The sequence below is a fragment of the Erpetoichthys calabaricus genome, chromosome 7 (genome assembly GCF_900747795.2).
Source record: "Erpetoichthys calabaricus chromosome 7, fErpCal1.3, whole genome shotgun sequence".
In the NCBI taxonomy this organism is placed as follows: Eukaryota; Metazoa; Chordata; class Cladistia; order Polypteriformes; family Polypteridae; genus Erpetoichthys; species Erpetoichthys calabaricus.
The window spans coordinates 4,479,617-4,502,104 of NC_041400.2; the positions used below are offsets into that span (position 1 = coordinate 4,479,617).

Consider the following 22,488-nt stretch of genomic DNA (forward strand, 5'->3'; position numbering starts at 1 on the left):
GGTGGGCATGTTAGGCTGGCTATAAGTCAACCAGAGTTATAAACAGTGAGATCACAGGTGGACATAGTAAATGTTAACAGTACACCAAAATAATTGAAAAATATATTATACAATTTTATTGTTTAAATTAATTTGTAAACATTATATAGCTTCGTAATTTTATAGAATTCTTCTTATGTTTACATAAATAATATAGGGCATTTTAAGCTACGTGTACATAGACATAGAGTATATAAATATTTTATGTACAGACCTACACTGTATTTGCTACATGCTTCAGTAATTCATTTGGATATTTGGTGGAGGAACGCGATTAATACTGTTAGACATGACTCAAGGTCTCAGGGGTCTTTAAAGTCGTTGGTGTTATCCATGGAGCCATGACGCTGGTCATATCCAGGTAAGTTTCATCCTTCATTTCACAGACTTACATTAATAAAAGACTTTTTTTCAATCCATGCAAAGAATAAATATTTCTTTTCGATTCTAACATGTAATTAAGGCTGTCTACATTCAATGATGGTTCACTTCACCTTTCCTATTCTACCTAAAAGTAGTAGTCATCATAATAATAATAATGATAATAAACTTAAGGAGTTTATTTTCTTCTAATACAAAATTTGTTCCTTTAAGATTTGTCAGACTTTTTTTTTGCCTGTTTCCCTATTGTTAAGTTGAAGTTCTGCCAAAAACAGGAAAGCGTACAGAGGGTCACTTTTTTATAACAATTGTAACGATTTCCAGTGTAAGACAACAATTGAAAAATCAGCACTGCAAATGCATTATGTACACAAAGTCACATTTCTTTAAAAAAAATTAAACAAAACTCAAAGTGCTAATCTTACTTGAAGCAGTTCACCATGGTTATAAATATGAACACATTACAATTATATTTTTTTTTAACTGTGGTGGCACATTCCAGAAAATTAACGATTTCTTTCAATTACGTATGAAGATAACTTCTATAGGTGCTGGGCAGTATTATTTTTAACTGTCTTTACTTGAGAAAAAAAAAAAAAACTAGAAATTAAGCAAGTTGGTCAGGTGCAAATTGTAATATTATAATGCTAATTTTCCTGTTTTCTGGTTTTTGTTTATTAAAATTTTTAAGAAATTTTGTTTTTTTTTAAATTGTAAACAAGCAAAAGACAAGAAAATGTATAATATGTAAACACACACACTAGCGTATTTTTTTTCTGCTAAAATTTATTTTTGTACGTATTATAACTCATTGCCCAACCCCATGAAAAAGGCCCATGCAGCACAGCGGCAGGAAAGAAAAGACATCAGGCCAAGAATGGCTCTTCCCCAAAACAGCGGTGGCATGCCACTCTGGGTACTAGCCCAATAATTTGAAGGCGGTCCAGGAAAATGCCTGGTTCCTTAGAGCATACTATAGCTCAGGGGTGCATAGGCCAGGGGCTGTAATACAGCCATTACCGTCAATTGAAAAGGTACAGCACTAATCTTAGGGGCAGCAGAAAGGTGAACGAGTGTGACTGGTAAAACTGGCAAGTTCCATCACAGACAGGACAGGACAAACAGTCCCAGTACATTTAGGGTCTTGAAAATCTACAAGGGTTTATTGTCTTAGTTGTGTTGTGCTTTTAATTTGTCCATCTGTCAGTCTTCTTCTTTGAATGAGATATTTTCTGGCTTTTTTTAATTCGGTTGGAGCTACCAGTAGGGAACATTTTCACAAGGGAGCCAGAAAGCCCAACATGTCCCATTAAAGGACATTCATTATGAACTGTATAGGTGTTAACTCATCTGCTTTTCACATACTGTCAAAGGGACTCCACAGAGATATGTAAACTCATGGAAGAGCTCCCTCTGGTGGAGAAATCAGCTAAAGGAACAGATGAGATACAACAACGACTGCTGGATGGGACAGAGCGGCACTTGACTCTGCATGATGGTGAGTCACAGACAAAATCTCAGCAGTAGGGAGGTTTGATGATCAAATGGATTTTGTGGTAATGCATAAACATTATGGCTAATTAAGGAATTACTTACATTTTACTATGCTAAAAGGTGTGGTAATTATATCTTCATATTACCAGTAAGTACAAATCTAAGAATTTAGCTCATTGGCTGCAGTTTCTTCCTCACCAGCTATGCATATTCCAGAGGTTTCAGCACCAGTCTAGTTAATATTGTAAACTACACATAAGGTCACCTCAGGTGTCTGCCCACTAAGAGGATCGCCCATCATGTGGTTGGTCAGTATCTCAGTACTGAAGAAAGGCCTAAGTTACTAAAGGCACACTCCAGAGGTTTGGAAGTGGCTAAAACGTCTACCATAACCTTGCGAAAACCCTGTTTTGAAAAAAGAAGAGAGTGAAGAGTTAGGAAGTGCTGAGCATCCGTCTAACTCCAAGTGGCAGTAGGAATGCAGAATGCAGTCTGCTTATGATTGACACATAAATCCTTGCACATCCTCCCATGTTTCAATCTACCATTCCTCTGATATCACAAAGAATAAAAGAGAAACTGAAGAAACTTGTGCAGAAGATTGACATTGCTGTCTTTATAATAGAGGCCTTTAGAAAAGTAGTGTGAAAACTCCATGCTGAAAGTGTAGAAAATCCAAGCACTTAATAGTGAATTATCTCCAAATAAGTAAACACGATAACTTTGAAATACAACAGCATATTTAAGTAAAAAACTTCAGTTGATTGATCACACATTAAAAAATAATTTGAAGAATAGGCACAAGCACCCAAACTGAGCTGGTATGGTAAGTGCTTGTATTTCTGCTACCATAATCTGACAAGAGGTCATTGTTTTATCATGTTAGCAGGTTGTTTGGATTAAATTGGCAAAGAAAATAAACATTACTCCAACATGTATAAATGTGTCACTTTATATATATATATATATATATTGTAAGGCTACCAGTAAGATGTGTATAAAAAATTGAGTCATGTATCAAAAATGGAAGCAAACTAAACAAAGTGTGAAATGCACATTGATCTATGCACACAGAGTTACTCTAGAGTTTTGTTTGATTCACAATTATTTAAGTTAAGGAAGCTATAAAAGCAGATGTAGATTAACACTGTTTGAGAGTGTTGGGTCGTACATTGGGATTCTGGATCACCTGAAATGTTTTTTTTTTTTTTTTTTTTAAACTAAATTCTGTTGTTATGCCCGGCCTGTTCTGGTTGTGCAGTGCCATTTTGGTAGGTACATTTACACATATGTGAAAATCTCAGGGTGTTAGGAGACAATATAAATTTGTTTTCTCATTAGCAATCATTGTTGCTTCTACATGTCCATATTATATCAAATCTTTATTTTTTTTTTTAATTGATAGTCTGGTTAACGGTTTTGTGTGACTTTTTTCTCTAATTGATTATTTCAGTAAAGTAAAAAAAAATACCTCTCATGGTACCCTTGAAGGTGTACAATTTCCTTCTCTACCCATCGTTTAATATTTCACAGGATTGAGGATGGGACAGATGAGGGGAATAGGGAAAGGAAAGGAAAGGAAAGGGAAGGGGAAGGAGCATTTCAGAAGTCTAAGAGACCAGGAAACGCACTTTCCAGGTCACGGTAGTAGAGGTGCTGTTAGTACAAGGTGAGGTTAAAGCAGAGGAGGCTGAAGAATGTGCTCCTAGGAAGAAAGTAGAAGTGGTCACATGACAGTGCAGCACCGACAACGTTTTTTCTTTTGAATACCTGCTGTTGGGGAGCTCCTTTGCTGAACTTCATCTTTCCTTCAGAGGAAGGTTCAGTAGTGTCTGACAAAGGCCGACCGGAGACTAGGTCAGCTGCATTGCCGTCCATAGTGAAATATCTGTGACAGTTTTCTCCCTCAGTGACTTTTCATCATCTTCATCGATCAGGACAATCTCCGCTTTGATGGTGCCATCGTAGCCTAGCAATTTTTTGGTTTCTTCTTCATCCTCCACATGTGGTAGCCCAGGAAGATCATGGTGACCAGGCTTCTCGGATGTGGCTTCGGGTACTTCAGGTCACCTCGTCGAAACCCACAGCTGGGATTCTCAGAGATGCCCTTGCCTTGATTACGTATCATCTCCAGCTTGGCTTCTTTGTGAACCATCTGCTCCACCTGTACGCCTGGATTGCCGCTGCTAGTATTCGCTTGACCTCGAGGAGAGACGGTAACTCTCTCTGAACCGCCTCTTATCTGTGTCTTGTCCCACTCGTTGCATGAGTTCATCTACATCAGAAGAGCTCCAGGGGTGAACACCATTTTCCAGTGTCGTCGTTCCTGCAGATTTAACTTCGTACACCACTTTGGGTGCCATCATCGTAAACTTGACACCTCTGTGATGGATGCCTTCTGGATTTTACAGCCGAAGTGGAAAGGATCTTAGTCTCTCCTGTCTGTCTGTCTTTCTCCACATTGATTTCCATGGCATACCATTGCTTTGGAAGACACAGAAATAAAAAAATTTACAAAATTAAATACATACACATTTTTAAGACTTGGGATGGCAAATTTTGATCATATTTCATAATCAATATTCAACTCAGTTTCATCATTAATAACTATTAACTTAAAAAAATGACATTCTGTCTGATAACAAAACAATGTGGAGGATACATTTCTCATAAAATGGTTTCATTTATGCATTAGATTAAATAAACTTTATTGTAGCTGTGTATTTCCAAAGTTTCCAAAATTCTGCAGCTCTAACTCAATAAATGGGATTCAACAAAAGCCTGACACGCAGAAATGATTCCACAGACAAAAATATCTTCATTTTTAAAAGTTTAGTTAAGTTTTCGAAGTAAAACAGTTCACACAAAAAAGAAAATTTAAATAACAAAAAAAGGAAAAATTATAATAAGAAAAATTTAGTTCTAAAACTTAATCTTGTTACATCTAAAATCGTTACTAAACAGTTATAATTTCTGACCCATTTCAAAACGGTCAGAAAACTGTATGCTTTATCCCATTTCTAAACTTAAAATGGGTTTATCAAGTCCCTCTTTACTGGGACCTGTTCTAAACAACAACTGAGCTTATTATCCCACCGTTTCTCAGTTTATAGTAAGAGGGTTCTATCTCTTGCTAACTTCTAGGGGGGAAAGACAATACCATAAGTTATGACTATGAAAGAAATTTATATTCTATTCAAATTAAGCAAGCATTAATATGAGTTTAACTCAAAACTTTAACTTTCTAAGATTGGCTCTTACATTTATTAATCCCATGGGGAAATTCAGATGCATGGAGCAGCAGAAACATAAAAAGCAAGGATACAGGTTTGTAGGACAAATAATACAGCCAATCAATAAATCAATCAGCAGATAAATAAATAAATGTATATTATGCAGATATTTCAAAATGAACTTAATGAGTACATCGGGAGGAAGCATTGAATTGTCTGATAGAAGTGGTCAGAAAAGACCTCCAGAGGCTCGTCTTAGCATTTCGTGGTGAAACGATAATGTAAACTAAAATCATGTCACAGGCTATATCTTTGCCTTATTAAAAGTGTTTCATGTATTTTTGTTAGGAACAGGTGCTCAAGAAGCATTGTCTGTTAAAGAGAAAATGTCACAATTTTATACTGTTTCATGTAGAAAATTTGAAAATATTGCATCATGAAACAAAGCAGCAGTTTTTTGTACAAAGCAGTTAGGCTGCAGGCTGGCTATACAAGGCTAAGTCCATGCCTCCATATTGATTCTTTGGATGTGACTTCTTCCTACAACTCACTACTTGACCAGTGACACTGCCAATTCACTTTTTTTCTGTTGGTTTATATGAAAAGAGCTGCACCATTTCATTCAGTGTTTTTTTTTTTTTTTGTTTCCAAAGCTCCAACGTAATAGAGAGTCATTTTGCTATTAAAAGATGTGACCGTTCCCCTTTAAGTGGCAGGAGGGAACACCCATGTGACGGCACTGTTATTCCAAGTCTGCACAGGTAGCCATGTGCCATGGTTACTATACTTGTTAAATCAGTCATCAGACTCATTTGTTTAGCTAGAGTTAAGTTGTCCTAATATCTCATCCAGATACCTCTTAAAGATTGCCAGGGTTTCTAATTTAACTACATGACTCCATAGTTTGTTTCAGATTCCCACAACTCATTGAGTAAAGAAGTACTTCTTAGCTTCAGTCTAAAATGCACTTCCCCTTGATTTCCACTTATGTTCATGTGTACTTGGTTCCCCATTTAGTTGAAAGAATTTTGACTGATGCCTCTATCGATGCCTTTGAGTATTCTGAAGACCAGGATTAGGTCCCCATTCTGCCTCTTCTGGTTGAGTCTAAGCCGGGTTAATTCTCTGAGACTGTCAGAGTAGGATATGTTGAATCATTTGCTTTATGGCAGCTGTAAATGAGTCCCAAAAGTGTACATAGTTTGAATTAATTGGTTCAGATTGTGTGTTATTTGAATTTTGGTTGAGCAACCTAATCGCAGTGTTTGTGGGAGGTGGTGAATGTCATTTCTAATGGCTACATTGAAAAATATACTGTCCATGTATACTCTAGATGAATGTACAGACATCACCCAATTACTGTGATTCCAGGTTTGCTTGCAACCGGCATACCTCCTGTTGAACCTAGGACATTGATAGACATAACCAAGATGGACTGCTCAATGAGGACAGAAGCATACAGAGGATGGAATGGTACAAAGTGCTTTTAGCGCTTTTCTTTTCAAATAGAGTTCAAACATAGTGTCCAAACAAAGTACAGTGCAGTCTGTCAAATAAATAAATAAATATTTCATTTAAAAACATGGTTCCTTGTACTGTGGGAGATTAAAATCCAATAAATAAATAATCCCATAAATAGGTTAAAACACAGTCACGGACCTGTCCATAAAAAAACCTCATGAGCTGCAATGCGTCCATTCAGATTGACGTCTCCTCTGTTTAGCTTTAAGGTCTCCACAGCAAGGGGAGACATTGGCCGGCAAGAGCAGTTATCCTTCAGTTTGTTTTGAGTTCCCACCATCATCCCTAGGCAGAAAGAACTGAAGCCTGTGAGCCCTGCACCTCTTTCCTACTGCCATCCCTTGCCATTCACCAGGAGTCACTCAGAACAGTTTGTTGCTCCTGCTCCTTGGACACTCAGAAAGAGCGACCCTGCCCCATGAGCTCCACACAGGGTCACTTCCCAACCACTTGCCTCTGCACAACAGCACCCTCTCTGCCAGGATCCTGCCTCCTCCATCATTTTTTTTTCCTTCTGGTTTAACATCCAATCTTTCTGACTTTTCTTCCTTTCTCCTATCTGTCCTGCTCATGTTCTTTTATACAATTATGGATGTGGGTGCCTTCATTATAATCCATGGAGCTCTAAACAGGAAACCTGCTGGGCTGACTGATCTGCACATGAATTCAATTTCTTTATCAACATCCCTGGGCCACCCAGCCATGCTATCACGCTCACCTAAACTACAAACCTGAGTACACTGTTCTTAATAAAAACAAGCAAAATGCTATGTACCACTAAATATGCTTTTCCACACCGATTACTGGGAACTATACAGATTTGTACAGATGCTTCTCAGGGATAATGTGATCTAAAGTGTGTGTCATATAATTTTCTAACCCTTTAAATAGGTCACAACCCAGGAACAAACCCTTGCAAGAGTGCCAGTCCATCGCAGTCCAAACACACACATCTGAAACACACAATATATCATCTGCAATTTACCTAAAGTGCGCATCTTTGAACAGTGGGAGGAAACCCACAAAAACATAGGGAGAATATGCAAACTGCACACAGGGAGGAGCTGAGACGTGAACCCTGGTCTCCTAACTGGGAGTCAGCAGCAGCGCTACCACGGCACCAATGTGCCACCCTGTAAAGTATATGGGTGAGACCAAAACTAAGACCTTTTACTTCTTGCTCCTTATTGCAATAGTAAATAATGAATTTAATAGACCAAATACTTTTAAACAGAATGAAAATGTCTATTAACTGAAAAACATGTAATAATTGCAGCGCATAAACAATATAAACAAAACACAAAGCACTTCCACTCTCAGCAACACCACCAGAACATCAAAGAAATACCTACTGTATATACTGTACATTATATACAGCTGCCCCGTGACCCTGTGTTCGGATTCAGCGGGTTGGATAATGGATGGATGGATGGATACATACAGCTGAGCAACAAAAGAAGTCCAAAAGGAACGATCTTTGTGATTAATATAATGTCAGAAAATCAATAAATGCATAATGGTAGAAAAAGCAGCTACCTCAAAAGTTTAAAAAAAAGTCCTACCATTTCTTTTGACAGAGATTTTGTGAATTTGCCCAGGCTCAAGTCGGATTAATGAACATCACAATCACACTCCCACTCTCTTTTTTTTTTGTTCTGTTTTTGAAGTGGCCACCTGTTTCAGGTGTACATGATGAGCAACACATTTTATCAGTCTGACAAAGTCTCTGCGCTGCAGCGTGTCTTGTCTGACATGCACTCCTACATGCTCTTGTCACAGTGAGACAGATTGCTGTGATGTTCTCACCATCTCCTGCAGTCACTTACCAGCCTTTCTCTGCAATCGTTCGTCTGCTGATGTCTCCATGGGCCTTTGGCAGTAAACTTCAGAGATGTCAGGAATTTGGGAATAAACGTAATTCACTGCATCTGTCAGCAAACAGAAGATAAGAGGAACTATTTTAGCACTCAGCAGTGCAGCTAGATCCCCACTGCCACCCTGTGCCCACCCCCACCCACTCTCTCTGAGGCAGCCCCACTGCTTAGGCAGCAAAACCTTGTGACAGTAAACTAAAGGGAACAATGAGATCACGCAGCTGGGAGGATTGCTGCTGAATAGGTGGATAAAAATCAGCAAAGTGTGGAGTCACAGCCGTGTGACTCGAGTTCAATAGTCTCGCTGAGGCAGGGGGGAAATGGTCCAAGTGGTTCAGTCACCACAGAGAAGTGACTGGCTGTTTAGCCCAGAATGAAATCCATTCTTCTATGAAGGATCTGCATCACTTCTGATTCACTTGAGCTAATTAGATTTATTTCTTTATCAGAAGTGATTTATATATAAATATATATATATATAATCTCTAAAGCACCTTATAGTCAAGTGAATCAGTAGAGGAATTTGTGATACTTTGCCTTAATACAGCACAGAGAGAGTTGAGCACTTTCACTCATCTTGTCACATAAGGTTAGCCGGGTGGCTCACCTGAAAACATCCATCCAAATTCTAAACCTGCTTATTTCAGTAAAGAGAGCAAGACAGCATCGACGGGTGCAAGACAGAAAACAGCCCTTGACAAGGTGCCACTTTGTACTCTGTCATATCTATTTATTTCCTAGCTAAATATAATTACAAATGGTGGGCAAGCAAAACTTATTATAATTGGACCAGGTGTAAAGCAGGAACCAAAGCATTTTGCATATGTGATAGTAATCATTCATGTCCTGAAGCTGTTTATTCCTATTCCAGATTGATGCCACTATTCTACTCTGTATCAGTTGTTCTGGGTTACCATTATGGTTGCAGGTGTTCCCAAAAAATAAAAAAAATATTACAGAGAGACAATGGTATGGTGGCACAGTGGCCCCATGCCTGGTCATGAAGTTTTCTTGTTCTCTGAATGTCTGTGGGTTTTTCTCTGGGTACACTGGTCATTCTCCCTCGTCCATAAAAGAGTGCAGGGTTGATTGACAATTCTAAATTTCTCCTGCGATGGACTTGCACTCTACCCAGTGTTGATTTCTGCCTTGCAGCTAATGTTTATGGGATAGGGGTTAACTGACTTATGCAGGTTTGATAATGACATTAACTTTTCTAATACTGTACCTATCTTAGAAAAATGATTGGTTACTTATTTTTCCTACAAAGGTGGTTCCTGCTCCAACAACTAAGTGCCAGTTTGCACAAACACTCACATTCACACACACATATATACATGTATATGCAGTATATCTACATATATGCATTATGTACAGTATGTATATGTGTGTGTGTGTATATATATATATATATATATACATATATATATATATATATATACATATATATATATATATATGTATATATAATGTAAAACATTTGTAGAGTCTGAGTAATAACAGAATTGGTGTATATCCAAAATTTAAGGATCAATCAAATGTAAATGTATGCTTACCACCATCTGTCCTCAAGATACTCTGTTAAAAAAAAATAAATAAATAAAAATCAGTGTGGACAGAAAAAAAAAATAAAAATCAGTGTGGACAGATTTCACAAGTCAACAGAGCAACTGAAGAGACTAATTGAAGTCTGTATCATACATTTTGTTTAACATCCATATACAGTGTCTATAAAAATGATTTATTTACTTCCCTCTTGGAAGTTTTCGTGTTTTATTTTTATACAAGATTATTTGACAGGGGCTGGGGTGGATCTAGTATGAAACTAATGAAGCTTAATCTTAAAGATCCCTAATCCTAGAGGCACCCCAGAACTGACTTTAGCCCACATTGCATAAAAAGTTTGGGTGTCTACTGTATGAGAAGGGTTTTTTTTAATTATAGTAATAATTTAGTGTAATTCAATACAAAATAGTAGTTAAAATAAAAATTAAAAGGTTAATTAAATGTAACTAATAAATCTCTCAAGATTTTCATCCCTGGGCAGTACAGTGGCGCAGTGGTAGCGCTGCTGGCCTTGCAGTAAGGAGACCAGGGTTTGAGCCCTGGGTCTTCCCTGTGTGGAGCTTGAATGTTCTCCCCATGTTTGTGTGGGTTTCTTCCAGGTGCTCAAGTTTTCTCCCACTGTCCAAAGACGTGCCGGTTAGGTAAATTGACGATGCTAAATTGGTCTTAGGGTGGTGGTATGGATGTGTGGGTGTTTGCCCTGTGACGGACATGTCCCTGGCCAGGGTTGTTCCTTTCTTATGTCCTATTTTAGCTGTGATAAGCTCCAACTTTTGATGGATACAAAAATGAGTGAAAAATAAGATACCAGTTCCAGCAGAAATGTAAAATACTGCAACAGTACAAAGTTAGGCTGGAGAAGAGTAATGACAGAAACATACCGAGTTGATATAAAATGCAACCTCTATTTATAGCTACCAGTCTGTTCGCATACCTTTTGTAAATCCTCGATGGATTTCTCTGTCTCTCTTAATTTTTCTCTGAGAATTTGCTCTTTGGCAGAAATCTGGGATTCTTCTCTCTCAAGGTGCTCAATTTCACTTTCCAGTCTGTGGAGAAAAAGACAAAAAACAATTGAATGTTTAGCACTCAGATTGTGATGGAATCATACCATATTGACAGCAGTTTTAAGTCAGTTACCCTTTGTGGGGGAAAAATGTGTGGGGCCTGTATCCAAAAATAAACTGGGAAGCTTCAAACAGCACTTATCCAGAGTCATGTAGTTAGAGAAAACAGTTTAGAAGTGTGCAAGCAAGTAGTTTGATGTAGTGGCTTAAGCAATGGACTTAAAACCCCCAAGACTACTTGTGACTAAACGTGTAACCCTGAGCCAAGCATTGCTTTAATAATAAAATAAAATTCCTGTCAATAGTTAGTTGCAGTGTATATTGATCATTTATTCTGTCCTTGATAAATGTGATTGCTAAATGTGTAATAATAATATTACCTATCCATCCATCTGGATGTATCCATGGAGGAGTACATTCAACTCATGCTTATTAACTTAACTTGAAAGTCTTTGGGATGTTTATAGGTTTATAGGCTAATCAACATGCAACATGTTGCCTCCCTCCAGTGTTGTGATTATCTTTGTTTGTCTTTCCTATCTGTCTGTTTATCTAATCTTGATTGCCCTTTAAATGATAAGTTTTGGTATGATGCTAGTATCTGTTTTTAATTATATATATGTTTGTATGTGTTAACAGAGCAAGATGCAAAGGACAGGAGGATATGGAAAAAGATGATCTGCTGTGGTAACCCCTAACTGGAGCCGAAAGAAGAAGAAGAAGATGTTTATATTTGTAAGGTGTATTGGGTAAGTGGTACTATAATTATCATAAAGCCTGGGGAGCTGCACTCAACATATCAAATATGCTTTATACAGTAAATGTATTATTCATAATAGTGCATTCCAGGGAAATACCACTTATGTCTAGGGTATGTTACTGTTGAAATGTATATGTGGGGGTTGACAGGCAATACAGCTGTTTCCTCTTCATCAGCAGAGGCCAAAAAGGAAGAGCGACTCAAAACAGAACAACAAAGCCATTTAAATCTTGTTGACACTGTTATGTTCTTGAAAAATCATTAAGATATTTCCTTAATGGACTGCTTGGCAATTCAAGCAGAAGCACTGGCCAGGTTAGCTGAAATGAAGATAACATTTAGGACCAAAGGTTATGCGGTAGTCCTGAATCAAATTTTTACCTTGTATCTGATTGCATATAGCAGGGGTCTACAAGGTTCTCTCCTGGAGGGCTGTAGAGACTGTGATTTTTTTGTTTCCACTTAGTAAATTATTGCTGTTGAAGCACTTATTTCTGTAGTGGCATATTTAAGATTAAAGATGTTAAGATTCCCCACCATTAATTGCTTATTTTACTATAAAAGAGCTGCATTCACTATTTTTTAATTGCTCCGTGTTAGCAGTAAGATGCTAAAGATGAGGTAACCAACAGTTCCCCATCTAACTTATTTCCATTTACATGTGTGTATTTGCCTGGTTTAAGAAAATATTTGGAAGGAAGCTGAACAGAAAAAAAGTAAAGGACTGAAAAGTACTCATTCGCTTCAGGCTACAAATCATTTGGATGATATCCTATGAAAAAAAAACAAAACTACAATATAAAAATGACCTGACACAGCAGAATGAAAACACTAACACGCCATAAAATTAAATAGGATCTGTTATTGGCAAGGATTGGTTTCTTATTAAGCAACTGGGTTGGAAGAAGAAGAATCCTGCAGCCTATACCGCCCTCCAGGATGGACTTTGCCTACCTCTGGCATACAGTATACTGTAAATAATATGTAATATAACCTGGGGATAGACAGATAGGAGTGGTACACTAGTTAGCACAGTTGCCTAATTAATCCAGCATCTTGCATTTGAATCCAGTGCCCAGTCATAGTTTGTAGATTTTTTCACTTCCTGAGTTTTTCTGTTTTCCTCCTACATCCCCAAAGATGTGCGTGTTCAGTTAATTTGCTATTCTAAATTAACCTCACATAACTGTGTGTGTGAGTGGGTATAGCATATGATTGCCGTTCTCTCCTACTTTAGTTCCAAGCATTTGTCTGACGCTGACAGGTTAGGTTCTGGACATCCACAAATTGGAATTGAAGTGCGTCTGAAAATATGATGTTATGTTTGCAGGTTTGTAAGCGGCCAGAGTTTATTCTGCCTGCAGTGGTTTTAAGGCAATAATAAACCCTGGAAGGGACATCTGTCCACTGTAGTGCATACAAGAGGCCAATTAAGAGTTGACAGGCAGTCAACCCAACTGAAAGGAAAAAGATTTCAGTGTTTCGGCGGGAAGTTGTGTGTGGGATCAAGATACTGTTTAAGCAGTGGCAATTTATTCAAGGACTTTGGAGCTGCAAGGAGGCCTTGTTAAACACTGTGCTGTTAAGTCCCTGACAACACTCATTTTACATAAGGATTGCTGTGTTGAAAACAGAAGCTGTTCAGAAAACCTTAACTTAAAACGGAACAGTCACTTTTTCTTATCTTTTTATGGTAAATAGTACTCCTTCATGTAGGTGCTTTGAAAAGAATATAGGCATTTTTTTTTAAATCACCAGTAAAGAACAGAACAGTGATGTTGCTGGTCTACCACTGAGCTGGTGGAAGAACCCAGAATCCCAAGAATCAATGCAGTGGTATGAGCTATACCATGCATGACTAGCCCATCATTTGGTGCCTTACAATGGAATTCCTATTCAAACACTGGCTTACACTGTTACACTGTTATTACACTGACTTACAATTTTCAATTTTCTGAAAATTGAATAGATAATGAAAAAAAGTGTAAAAAAAAAATAGTGCTTATGGTTTTGTACTTCAATCAACCAATTAATGAAATCTATCCATCCATCCATTTTCCAACCCGCTGAATCCAAACACAGGGTCACGGGGGTCTGCTGGAGCCAATCCCAGCCAACACAGGGCACAAGGCAGGAACTAATCTAATTATTTTATATACTGTAGCATCTTTAATGATAAGTTTAAGATTTCTAATCAACTTTTTCCCTCACAAACCAACAAATTAATTAATAGCATAATTCAGTAAAATAAATATGATTTCATGATATGATCAATAATAATCATAATGACCTTGATATATATAACAGCAGAACAAGACCCTTTATAATGTCCAAAGAAACTTGATAATAAAGTTATCAGTGAAATACGCGAGGAGGTGTTAAGCTTGTAACACGGAGTAGATTTGTTATGATTGATTTTGTGCTGACCTCGGTTCCTAGAATATCATCTTACTTTGGAGTGTTGCCTGCACAATTTGAAACACCACAACAAATTTGTAAATGTGTCCACAAGTCTCGCACCTCCTGGCTCTGGGAGCAGGTGCTGGGGGTTGAAATTAATTTAGAATTACTGTACTGATGTTTCCACAATCAGGGCTGAAAGAATAGATGTGATTGGCTTTATTTAAAAAAATAGCTGCCCCCAAAGAAGTACGAGCCAGGAGAAACTGGAAGGCTGGCGACAGTATTCTTTGTAGGAGGGCGTAGACTGGCTATGGTCCAAGGATAACTATCTCCTCTCATTCCTGTTGAAACAGGCTGTAATGGTTTGGATGGGAAAGTCTTATTTTGATTTCCATATGAATTCATTCAAGCATGTAAATTTTATCAATTCAGTTTATGAATGATAGAATCATTTGAATGAGTATCAAACTTAACGTCATTGAGAAATAATAATTAAAGAAATACTTTACATAAAATAAAGCAACTCTTGAAAGTTTTATATTTATATTGTATGTGTACATCATAATTCACTGCTGAAATTGCATTTGCTGTTTTATGAAGATCCACGTCATAAATGGTGCTGCAATAAATCAGGAATGACAGTTTAATATGCACATTCTACATAAATACATGTATTTCAAAATTGTAAAAACAAAACAAAGCAAAAAAAGTCAACGTTACATTTTTCCATTTGTGTCTTATATTTATTTGCCCCAAAAGCATTTGTTCTTAAGAGAAGCATTTTTACATGACCTACAATGGTAGTCAAAAGGATACCAGAAGAAAGGTAATACAAAAGCCTTGAATGTTCCAGATTTGTGCACTTTGATTGGCCAAAGTTTACTATGTTTCACAAGTATATTATGTGACAATAAAATAAAAGTAGAAGGAAGTAATTTGTATCACAGATTCCTGAGCATAGCATATACTGTAAGTTCTTTTACAGTGACTGGAGTAGGTGGGGTTTTAGTGTAAACAGCAGTCTGTGTGTAAAGGAAGCCTTTTGCAAATTGTAATCGCTGTGTGGAAGAATATCACAAAGCAGGCTAAGAAAGCTGGTGTCACACTACGTGACTTTTCCAGCAATTTCAACTTCTAGATGTGGTTAGTGCCTGTGACATCTCTAAGGATTCATCCAACATTCATGCTACGTTTTCATTTAAAAATCGCTTTAATGAAAACAAGCTCCATCCATACTTGCATTTTCAAATTGTTTATGAAAGTATCACCACCAACACTAAAATGGCCTAAAACATATATGACATAGGCATTCGTCTATTCTGGGATACAGAAGGAAAATTAGTGTACGTGGGAGAAGGTACAGTTTCAACATAGATAAGTGCTCAGGTGTAACCGCTGTACCAAGATGCCATCAGGTAGTCTGAGTATGGTACAGGATACTATGGACTGTTTAAGAATTGAAAGTCAGCATATCCATCCATCCATCCATCCATCCATCTATCGTGGTTGCAGGGGACAAGGCAGGAACCACCCTTGGACAAGATGCATACATCCACGCTTACTCTCACCTCGTCAGTGTACATGTGTTATTAGACATGCATACCTTTAGAATATGAAAAGGAAACCTAAGCACCCTGGGAAAAACCCACACATTAATTTGGAGGATGTGCAAAATCCACAAAGATAATGGTTGGGATATCTGAATCAGTGGAGCAACAGTACTAACCACTACACCACCTTGCCCCAGTAGTCTTATTGATTAACTGATTGTTATAACAACACTGGGCACCCTGCCTGTTGCCTTTTGGGCATTTAGGTTTCTCTTTTAAGAATTGTGCAGTTTATAAATGGAAACTAGAGAAACAGACGTGATGAACAAGGCAAAATTAGAATGGACAGCACAGTTTTCCCAGGGTAGACACTAAGCACCAGTTTTCAGTAACTCAAGCCAATCAGGAAACCTCCCAGTGCTTAAAGCCACAAGGTGTTTTGCTCTCACCCTCCCTTTTAAGTTTCCTTGTATTGTTTAGCTCACGGAGGTCAATGATTGCTTTAATGAAGTAAGCCTTCCTTATGACCGAAGCAGTTCAGTTTAAAGACAGATCAAGATAGCAACGTCTTGACTTTTAGGTAATTGGAAGGTGTCAAAGAATTATATATTGTATAGAATTCATATCTGCAGCATTCCTACTAAGAAATAAGCGCTGAACAGTGACATCCATCAAAGAGCGCGTCTGGTAAAGACTCGCTAAATTGAACGTTTAATAATGCAATAGTCATGATGTGGGATTACAGACTGCTCCCAGTGGACATGAAGTAAGCGTAATGTTTGTCTGTGGAGTTAGATTTCTGAGAAAAGTCGCTGTGTGTATTTGTCTTTTCATGCCACAATTTAAAGCTTTAGGCTGCAGCACAGTTTGCAATTGCAATTTGTTTTCTTTCTTGGGGTTAAGTGAACTTGTCTCTCACATTTTTCCATTTGTTTTGCCACTTTGGTTTGTGTTTATCAAGTATATTTGCTGCCTTCCTTCACAAGTTATTTGTACTGTGAGCCTCTTTATAAAAAGAACAATGATGTCTATAGAGCCACACCTCCTCCCATAGCTCTTAAGTATTCTTTTGTGTTTATAGCTGTGCTTGCAAGCACATGTGGAGTCCGTGCAGACAAATCTATGAGGACAACTCTTCAAATAATTGCAGTCAGCTGTGTCATTTTGTCAATGGCTAGGTAGAATAATGAATTGACCTTAAGTAATATGACCGTAAACAGTGTCGACAATGACCACAGAACACTAAAATAGTTAGTTAATGCTGCTGTCTAACAGCTTCAGAGACCTGGGTTTAAATACCAGACCACTTACAGTTAATTTAAGGTTAATCGGTATTTGTTTTACTCCTCATGCCCCAGTTTCCTCATACGGGCAGTTTGGTGAGTTTGTGTGAGTAGACTGCTACTCCATCCATGGCTGTTTCCTGCCATGTGCTTGATCCTACCGTGATGGTCGGTGAAATGGAAACAGTGAGTTCAGAAAAGAATGGATGAATGTCATATTTGTTGTACTTAAAAGTAATCTATCTCAAAATATTAATTTTATTTTCATTTTAATAATCCATCAATCCATTTTCTAAATCCACTTAATCCTAATTAGGGTCATGTGGGAAGCCTATCCCAGCAAGCACCAAGGCAGGAACAATTCCTGGACAGGGTGTCAGTCCATTGCAGGTTGAACACACACACACACACGCACACACACACACACTAGGGCCAATTTGGTGTCGTAAATCCACCCATCCTGCATGTGTCTGGACTATGGGAGGAAGCTCATGTGGACATCAGGAGAACATGCAAACACCATTCTAAGTGCCCCACCACTGTGCTGCCCTCATTTTAATAATAACAGGAATAACCTTTTGAAACTCACTGAATCTGGCATTCATAGGATGAGAGCCTATTCCAGCAGGGTCAGCAAAGTCAGGAATCAATCCTGGGTTGCCAGTCCATTACTGGGCATATCTACTTACAAACCCATGTTCTATAAATGGCAGCACTTGTATTTACCACTGAATTTAAAGTTTTGTTTTGGAAAAGAACAGGAGAAAGACAAACCAGAACCATGTTAGGATCGTAAACCAGGAATCAAGTCTACTGTTCATTAAACCAAGAGGCTACACAAGAATCAAAATCAAGCAATAAGAAAATAAGGCCTTTTTAACAGCAATGCAGCAAAAATACAACTGCTAGTAATACCAGTTTATCCAGTCTCATATATAACATAATGCATGTGCCAATCTTTATATGGACAACTCTGGGAAAATTGTGGGGCACCTCATCATGGCAGCCACCAGCGCTCTTACCAGAAAAATGAAAGCTGTCATGGCATAATGTTAAAATTACAAAATAATCATAAAAATTAATTCATTGGGAGTCAAAACCCCAAAGAAGATGTGTAGATTGTCCCAATCACTTCTGGTAAGTGTGAGAAAAATGAAGTAGGGAAACAAGTCATGCCAGAACTCAGTGCTCAGAAGCAGAGAACTACCACAGGGAAAGAATACCATTCAAGTTCTATCTACCAAATAGTGCATTATCTATCTATCTATCTATCTATCTATCTATCTATCTATCTATCTATCTATCTATCTATCTATCTATCTATCTATCTATCTATCTATCTATCTATCTATCTATCTATCTATCTATCTATCTATCTATCTATCTATCTATCTATCTATCTATCGAATTTCCCTTGACTGTATACAACTACTATTGCTACTACTACAGCTGATTCTGATAACGGTCCACCTGCTTGGCCATAAAGGGCTGCTCCTTTTATTTTCTAAAGTGTGAGGGGTCAGATGTGTTCTTGAATGAAGTGGACAGGCTGATGAGAGATAGAATTAGAGAACAGGGAGAACACCAGGAAGACAGTTGTTGGTGCTTAGAGGTGGAGAAGTGGAAAAACACCCCGACTGGACAGTTAGGCACTGACTATCCGTAGCACACAGATTAAAGGAGTGGATTGACTTTATTTTTCTCTTTTTTATTTATTTATTTGCATTCATTCCTTAATTATTATGTTTTGGCTTAATTAAACTCCATATAAATTTAATGAATTATTATTATTATATTTTGTATTCATTTTTATGTTTTAATCTCTGGCAAGAGTGACCTCTAGATGGTGCTCTTTCTTCAGTATTTATCCTGCTGTTTATAAAGAGCACAAATGTTCATATCATTAAAATGTCTTTCTGTTTTACATAGTCCAATTTATTATGTACAGTAGCTTCATGACCAGTATTCACTGACCCCTTCACTTTCTGCACATTTTATTATGTTGTAGATTTAATTTTAAATGGATACATGTGCCATTTTTGCCCATCAATCTACACTTAATAACTCATAATAACAAAGTGAAAACATGTTTTCAGAAACGTGTGCTAATTTATTAAATATCAAGAAATGCAATCTCTCATTCCTAGAAGTATTCAGACCCGTTGCTCTGACCCTCCAGATGATACTCAGGTGCATCCTGTTTGCTGTAATTCTTCTTGAGATGTTTCTGGAACTTGATTGTAGTCCACCTGTGGCTAATTGAATTGACTGGACGTCGTTTACAAAGATACACGTGTACCTGTGGATAGAAGGTCCCACAATTCACACTGCATGTTTGAACAAAAACCAAGGCATAAAGTTCAAATAATTCTCTGTAGACCTTTGTGATAAAGTTGTAGTGAGGCATAGCTCAGGGAAAAGGGATAAAAACATTTCTAAAGCCTTAAGTGTTCCCAGCAGCACAGTGACCTCAATAATTGTGAAATGGAAGAAGTCTGGAACCACAAGGACTAGAGTTAGCTGTCCTGGCGAACTGAGTAACTGGGCAAGAAGGGGCTTGGTCAGGGAGATGACTGCAACCCAGTGGTCACCCTAAGAGAGCTTCAGAAGTCCTCTGCTGAGATGGAAAAACCTGTCTGAAGGACGACCATCTTGGCAGCACTCCATCAATCAGACGGAAACTACTCCTGAGGAACCTCATATGATGACATTTTAAGGGCTCTGAGAGCACGTGTAAATCAATTCTCTGGTCTGATGAGACAAACTTTGAACTCTTTGGTCAGAACTCCAAACAGGCACTGGTCATCACCTGCCTAACACCATCCATACAGTGCAGCATGGTGGTGGCAGCATCATACAGTAGGGGTGCAGGAACAGGGAGACTGGTCAGAATTTAGAGAAGGAAGATTGTAGCCAAAGACAGAGATGTTACTGAAGAAAGTATGCTCAGGATTGCACACCACCTCAGACTGGAGTGACAGTTCACCTTTCACTATGAGAATGACCTGAAGCATACAGCCAAGCCAAGGCTGGAGTTTTCTTGAGTGGCTCAGCCAAAGCCGAGATGTAAACCCCATAGAACATCTATGGTGAGTCCTGAAGATGGCAGTTTACAGATACAGTCTAACAGAACTTGAGAGGATCTGCCAGAAAGATTGGGGTAAACTGCTCCAGGTGTGAAGATCTTGTACAAACTAAACGCAGAAAGACTGCCAAAAGGGGCTTCTACAAAGTACTGAATTATGGGTCTGAATACTGACATAAATGAGAGATTTCAGTTTGAGATTTTTAATAAATTTGCAAACCTTTCCAAAAACATTTCACTTTGTCATTATGGGTTATTGAGTGTAGACTGATGGGCAAGAACAGCAACATTATTTATTTAAAGTTAAATCTACACGATAAAATGTGCAGAAAGTGAAGGGGTCTGAATACTTTGTTTCCACAGTATATAGCAGCTTTTGTTTTATGTTTACCTACTATTGAACACCTTTTATCTGTAACTTGACTTTTGTGAAAGGACACTCCCGCCACTAAAAAAACTCACACTATTCCAGTGTGGCGCTGAGGTGTCACCCGCAGCATTCAGGTCTCCATCCTGGTGGTTTGTCATGTGGTGGGTGCGGCAACGCACTATCAGGGCATGCTCCCAGCCTCCCCCCTGACCAGCACCTGATGACCTGATATGGCCAAGGAATTATAAATTAATCATTTAAACTCTGGTTTCCAGAAACGTATTCACTGCAAGAGAAAGTATCACTGCCACACCTTACGTATTTCATTTCAGACATATTTTGGCTTTACTAAACAGTAAATCATTCCGCTTGAAGTCCATCGTCTATATATAACATTTAATGGCATTTGCTGGGCAAGTATGACGATTCCAGGGGGAGCCATTATTCTGCAAAGCCATGGCAAGAGCACCTCTTCAATAATATTTACTATGTCTCAGATCAGGCCACACAGGAGCCAACAAGGTCTGAAATGTTGGTGGTCTATGGTGACTAGATCAGAGGCCACTCTTCAGGATTTTGGGGGAAGAGGAAGAAAAGGGTCTAGTCTTTTACAAAGGATAGAAATGCTTTTCATAGGATTCATATGCCTATGAATTCAGCTTGACTTTCATTTCCTATATCCTGATATTAGCACTCAGGCATGTCCCCAGTTACTGTCAAATTAACAAAACGTGTTAATAGCTGGAAAAGAAAACGGGCATGATGTGATGGATAAGAACTGAATAGCTATGCAGAATCATAATTCAAAACAGTAAAGAAGATTATGGCAACACCATGGAATGCACATGATGAGCCTCTCAAAAATAAGAGGTTAGAAAGACACAAGCCTCAACATCCCTGAGCTTATTATGAAGGGGTCCAGATAAGAAACATCTTAAAGTAATTGTACTTAAGTCCATCACCTGGCAAACTGGATATGCTCCCACATACATTCACTTAGCAAATTATTAGGAACTCTGGTACATTTGCTTATCTCTGCCATTATGTAATCAACCATTCATGTGGCAGCAGTGCAAGGTAAAAAAAAACCTGCAGATACGGGTCAGGAGCTTCAGGTAATGTTAACATCAAACACCAGAATGGGAAAAATTGTGATCTCAGTTATTTTGACGATGGCACGATTGTTGGTACCAAACAGGCTAGTTCGAGAATTTCTATAACTGCTTATATTCTGGAATTTTCACACACAATAGTCTATAGAATTTATTCAAATGGTGCGGAAAACAAAATAACATCCAGTGAACGGCAATTCTGCAGACAGAAACGTTGTTGATGAGAGAGGTCAAAGAAGAATTGCCAAATTGATTAGAGCTTACGGAAAGGCTACAGTAACTCAGATAACCACTCTGTACAACTGTGGTGAGCAGGGCAGCATCTCAAAATGCACAGCATATTCAACCTTGAGGTGGATGGGCTGCAGCATCAGAAGACTACATTGGGTTTTCGCTGTTGAGGCTGCTGTGAGAGCAGGCACACTAAAACAGGACAGTGGAGAACTATAAAAACGTAGCCTGGTTTGATGAATCTCAGTTTCTACTGCGGCACACAGATGGTAGGCTCAGAATTGGCGCCAACAGCATGAATCCATGCACCCAACCTCCCTTGTGTCAACAGTCTAGGCTGCTGCTGGTGGTGGTGATGTAATGGTGTGGAAATGTTTTTCTTGGCACACTTTTGGCCCATTAATACCAACCAATCATCACTTGAACGCCACAACCTATTTGAGTATTGTTGCTGACCGTGGCCACACTTTGCCAATCTTCTGATGGATACTTCCAGCATGGTAATGCAACAGGTTACAA

The 22,488-nt window shown here is 38.3% G+C and overlaps 1 protein-coding gene across 1 annotated transcript in view; it reads right to left on the reverse strand.

Moving 5' to 3' along the window:
- Positions 1-1,352: 1,352 nt before the first annotated feature.
- palm2akap2 (PALM2 and AKAP2 fusion) overlaps positions 1,353-22,488 on the reverse strand; it is a 144,887-nt gene continuing 123,751 nt past the window's right edge. Inside the window, 10 exon segments of the mRNA XM_051929849.1 lie at positions 1,353-3,717; positions 3,720-3,797; positions 3,800-3,919; positions 3,922-4,166; positions 4,168-4,319; positions 4,321-4,398; positions 5,449-5,451; positions 8,499-8,596; positions 10,099-10,120; positions 11,043-11,157. Of these exon segments, the coding sequence (XP_051785809.1) occupies positions 3,641-3,717; positions 3,720-3,797; positions 3,800-3,919; positions 3,922-4,166; positions 4,168-4,319; positions 4,321-4,398; positions 5,449-5,451; positions 8,499-8,596; positions 10,099-10,120; positions 11,043-11,157 (988 nt within the window). The 3' untranslated portion in view covers positions 1,353-3,640.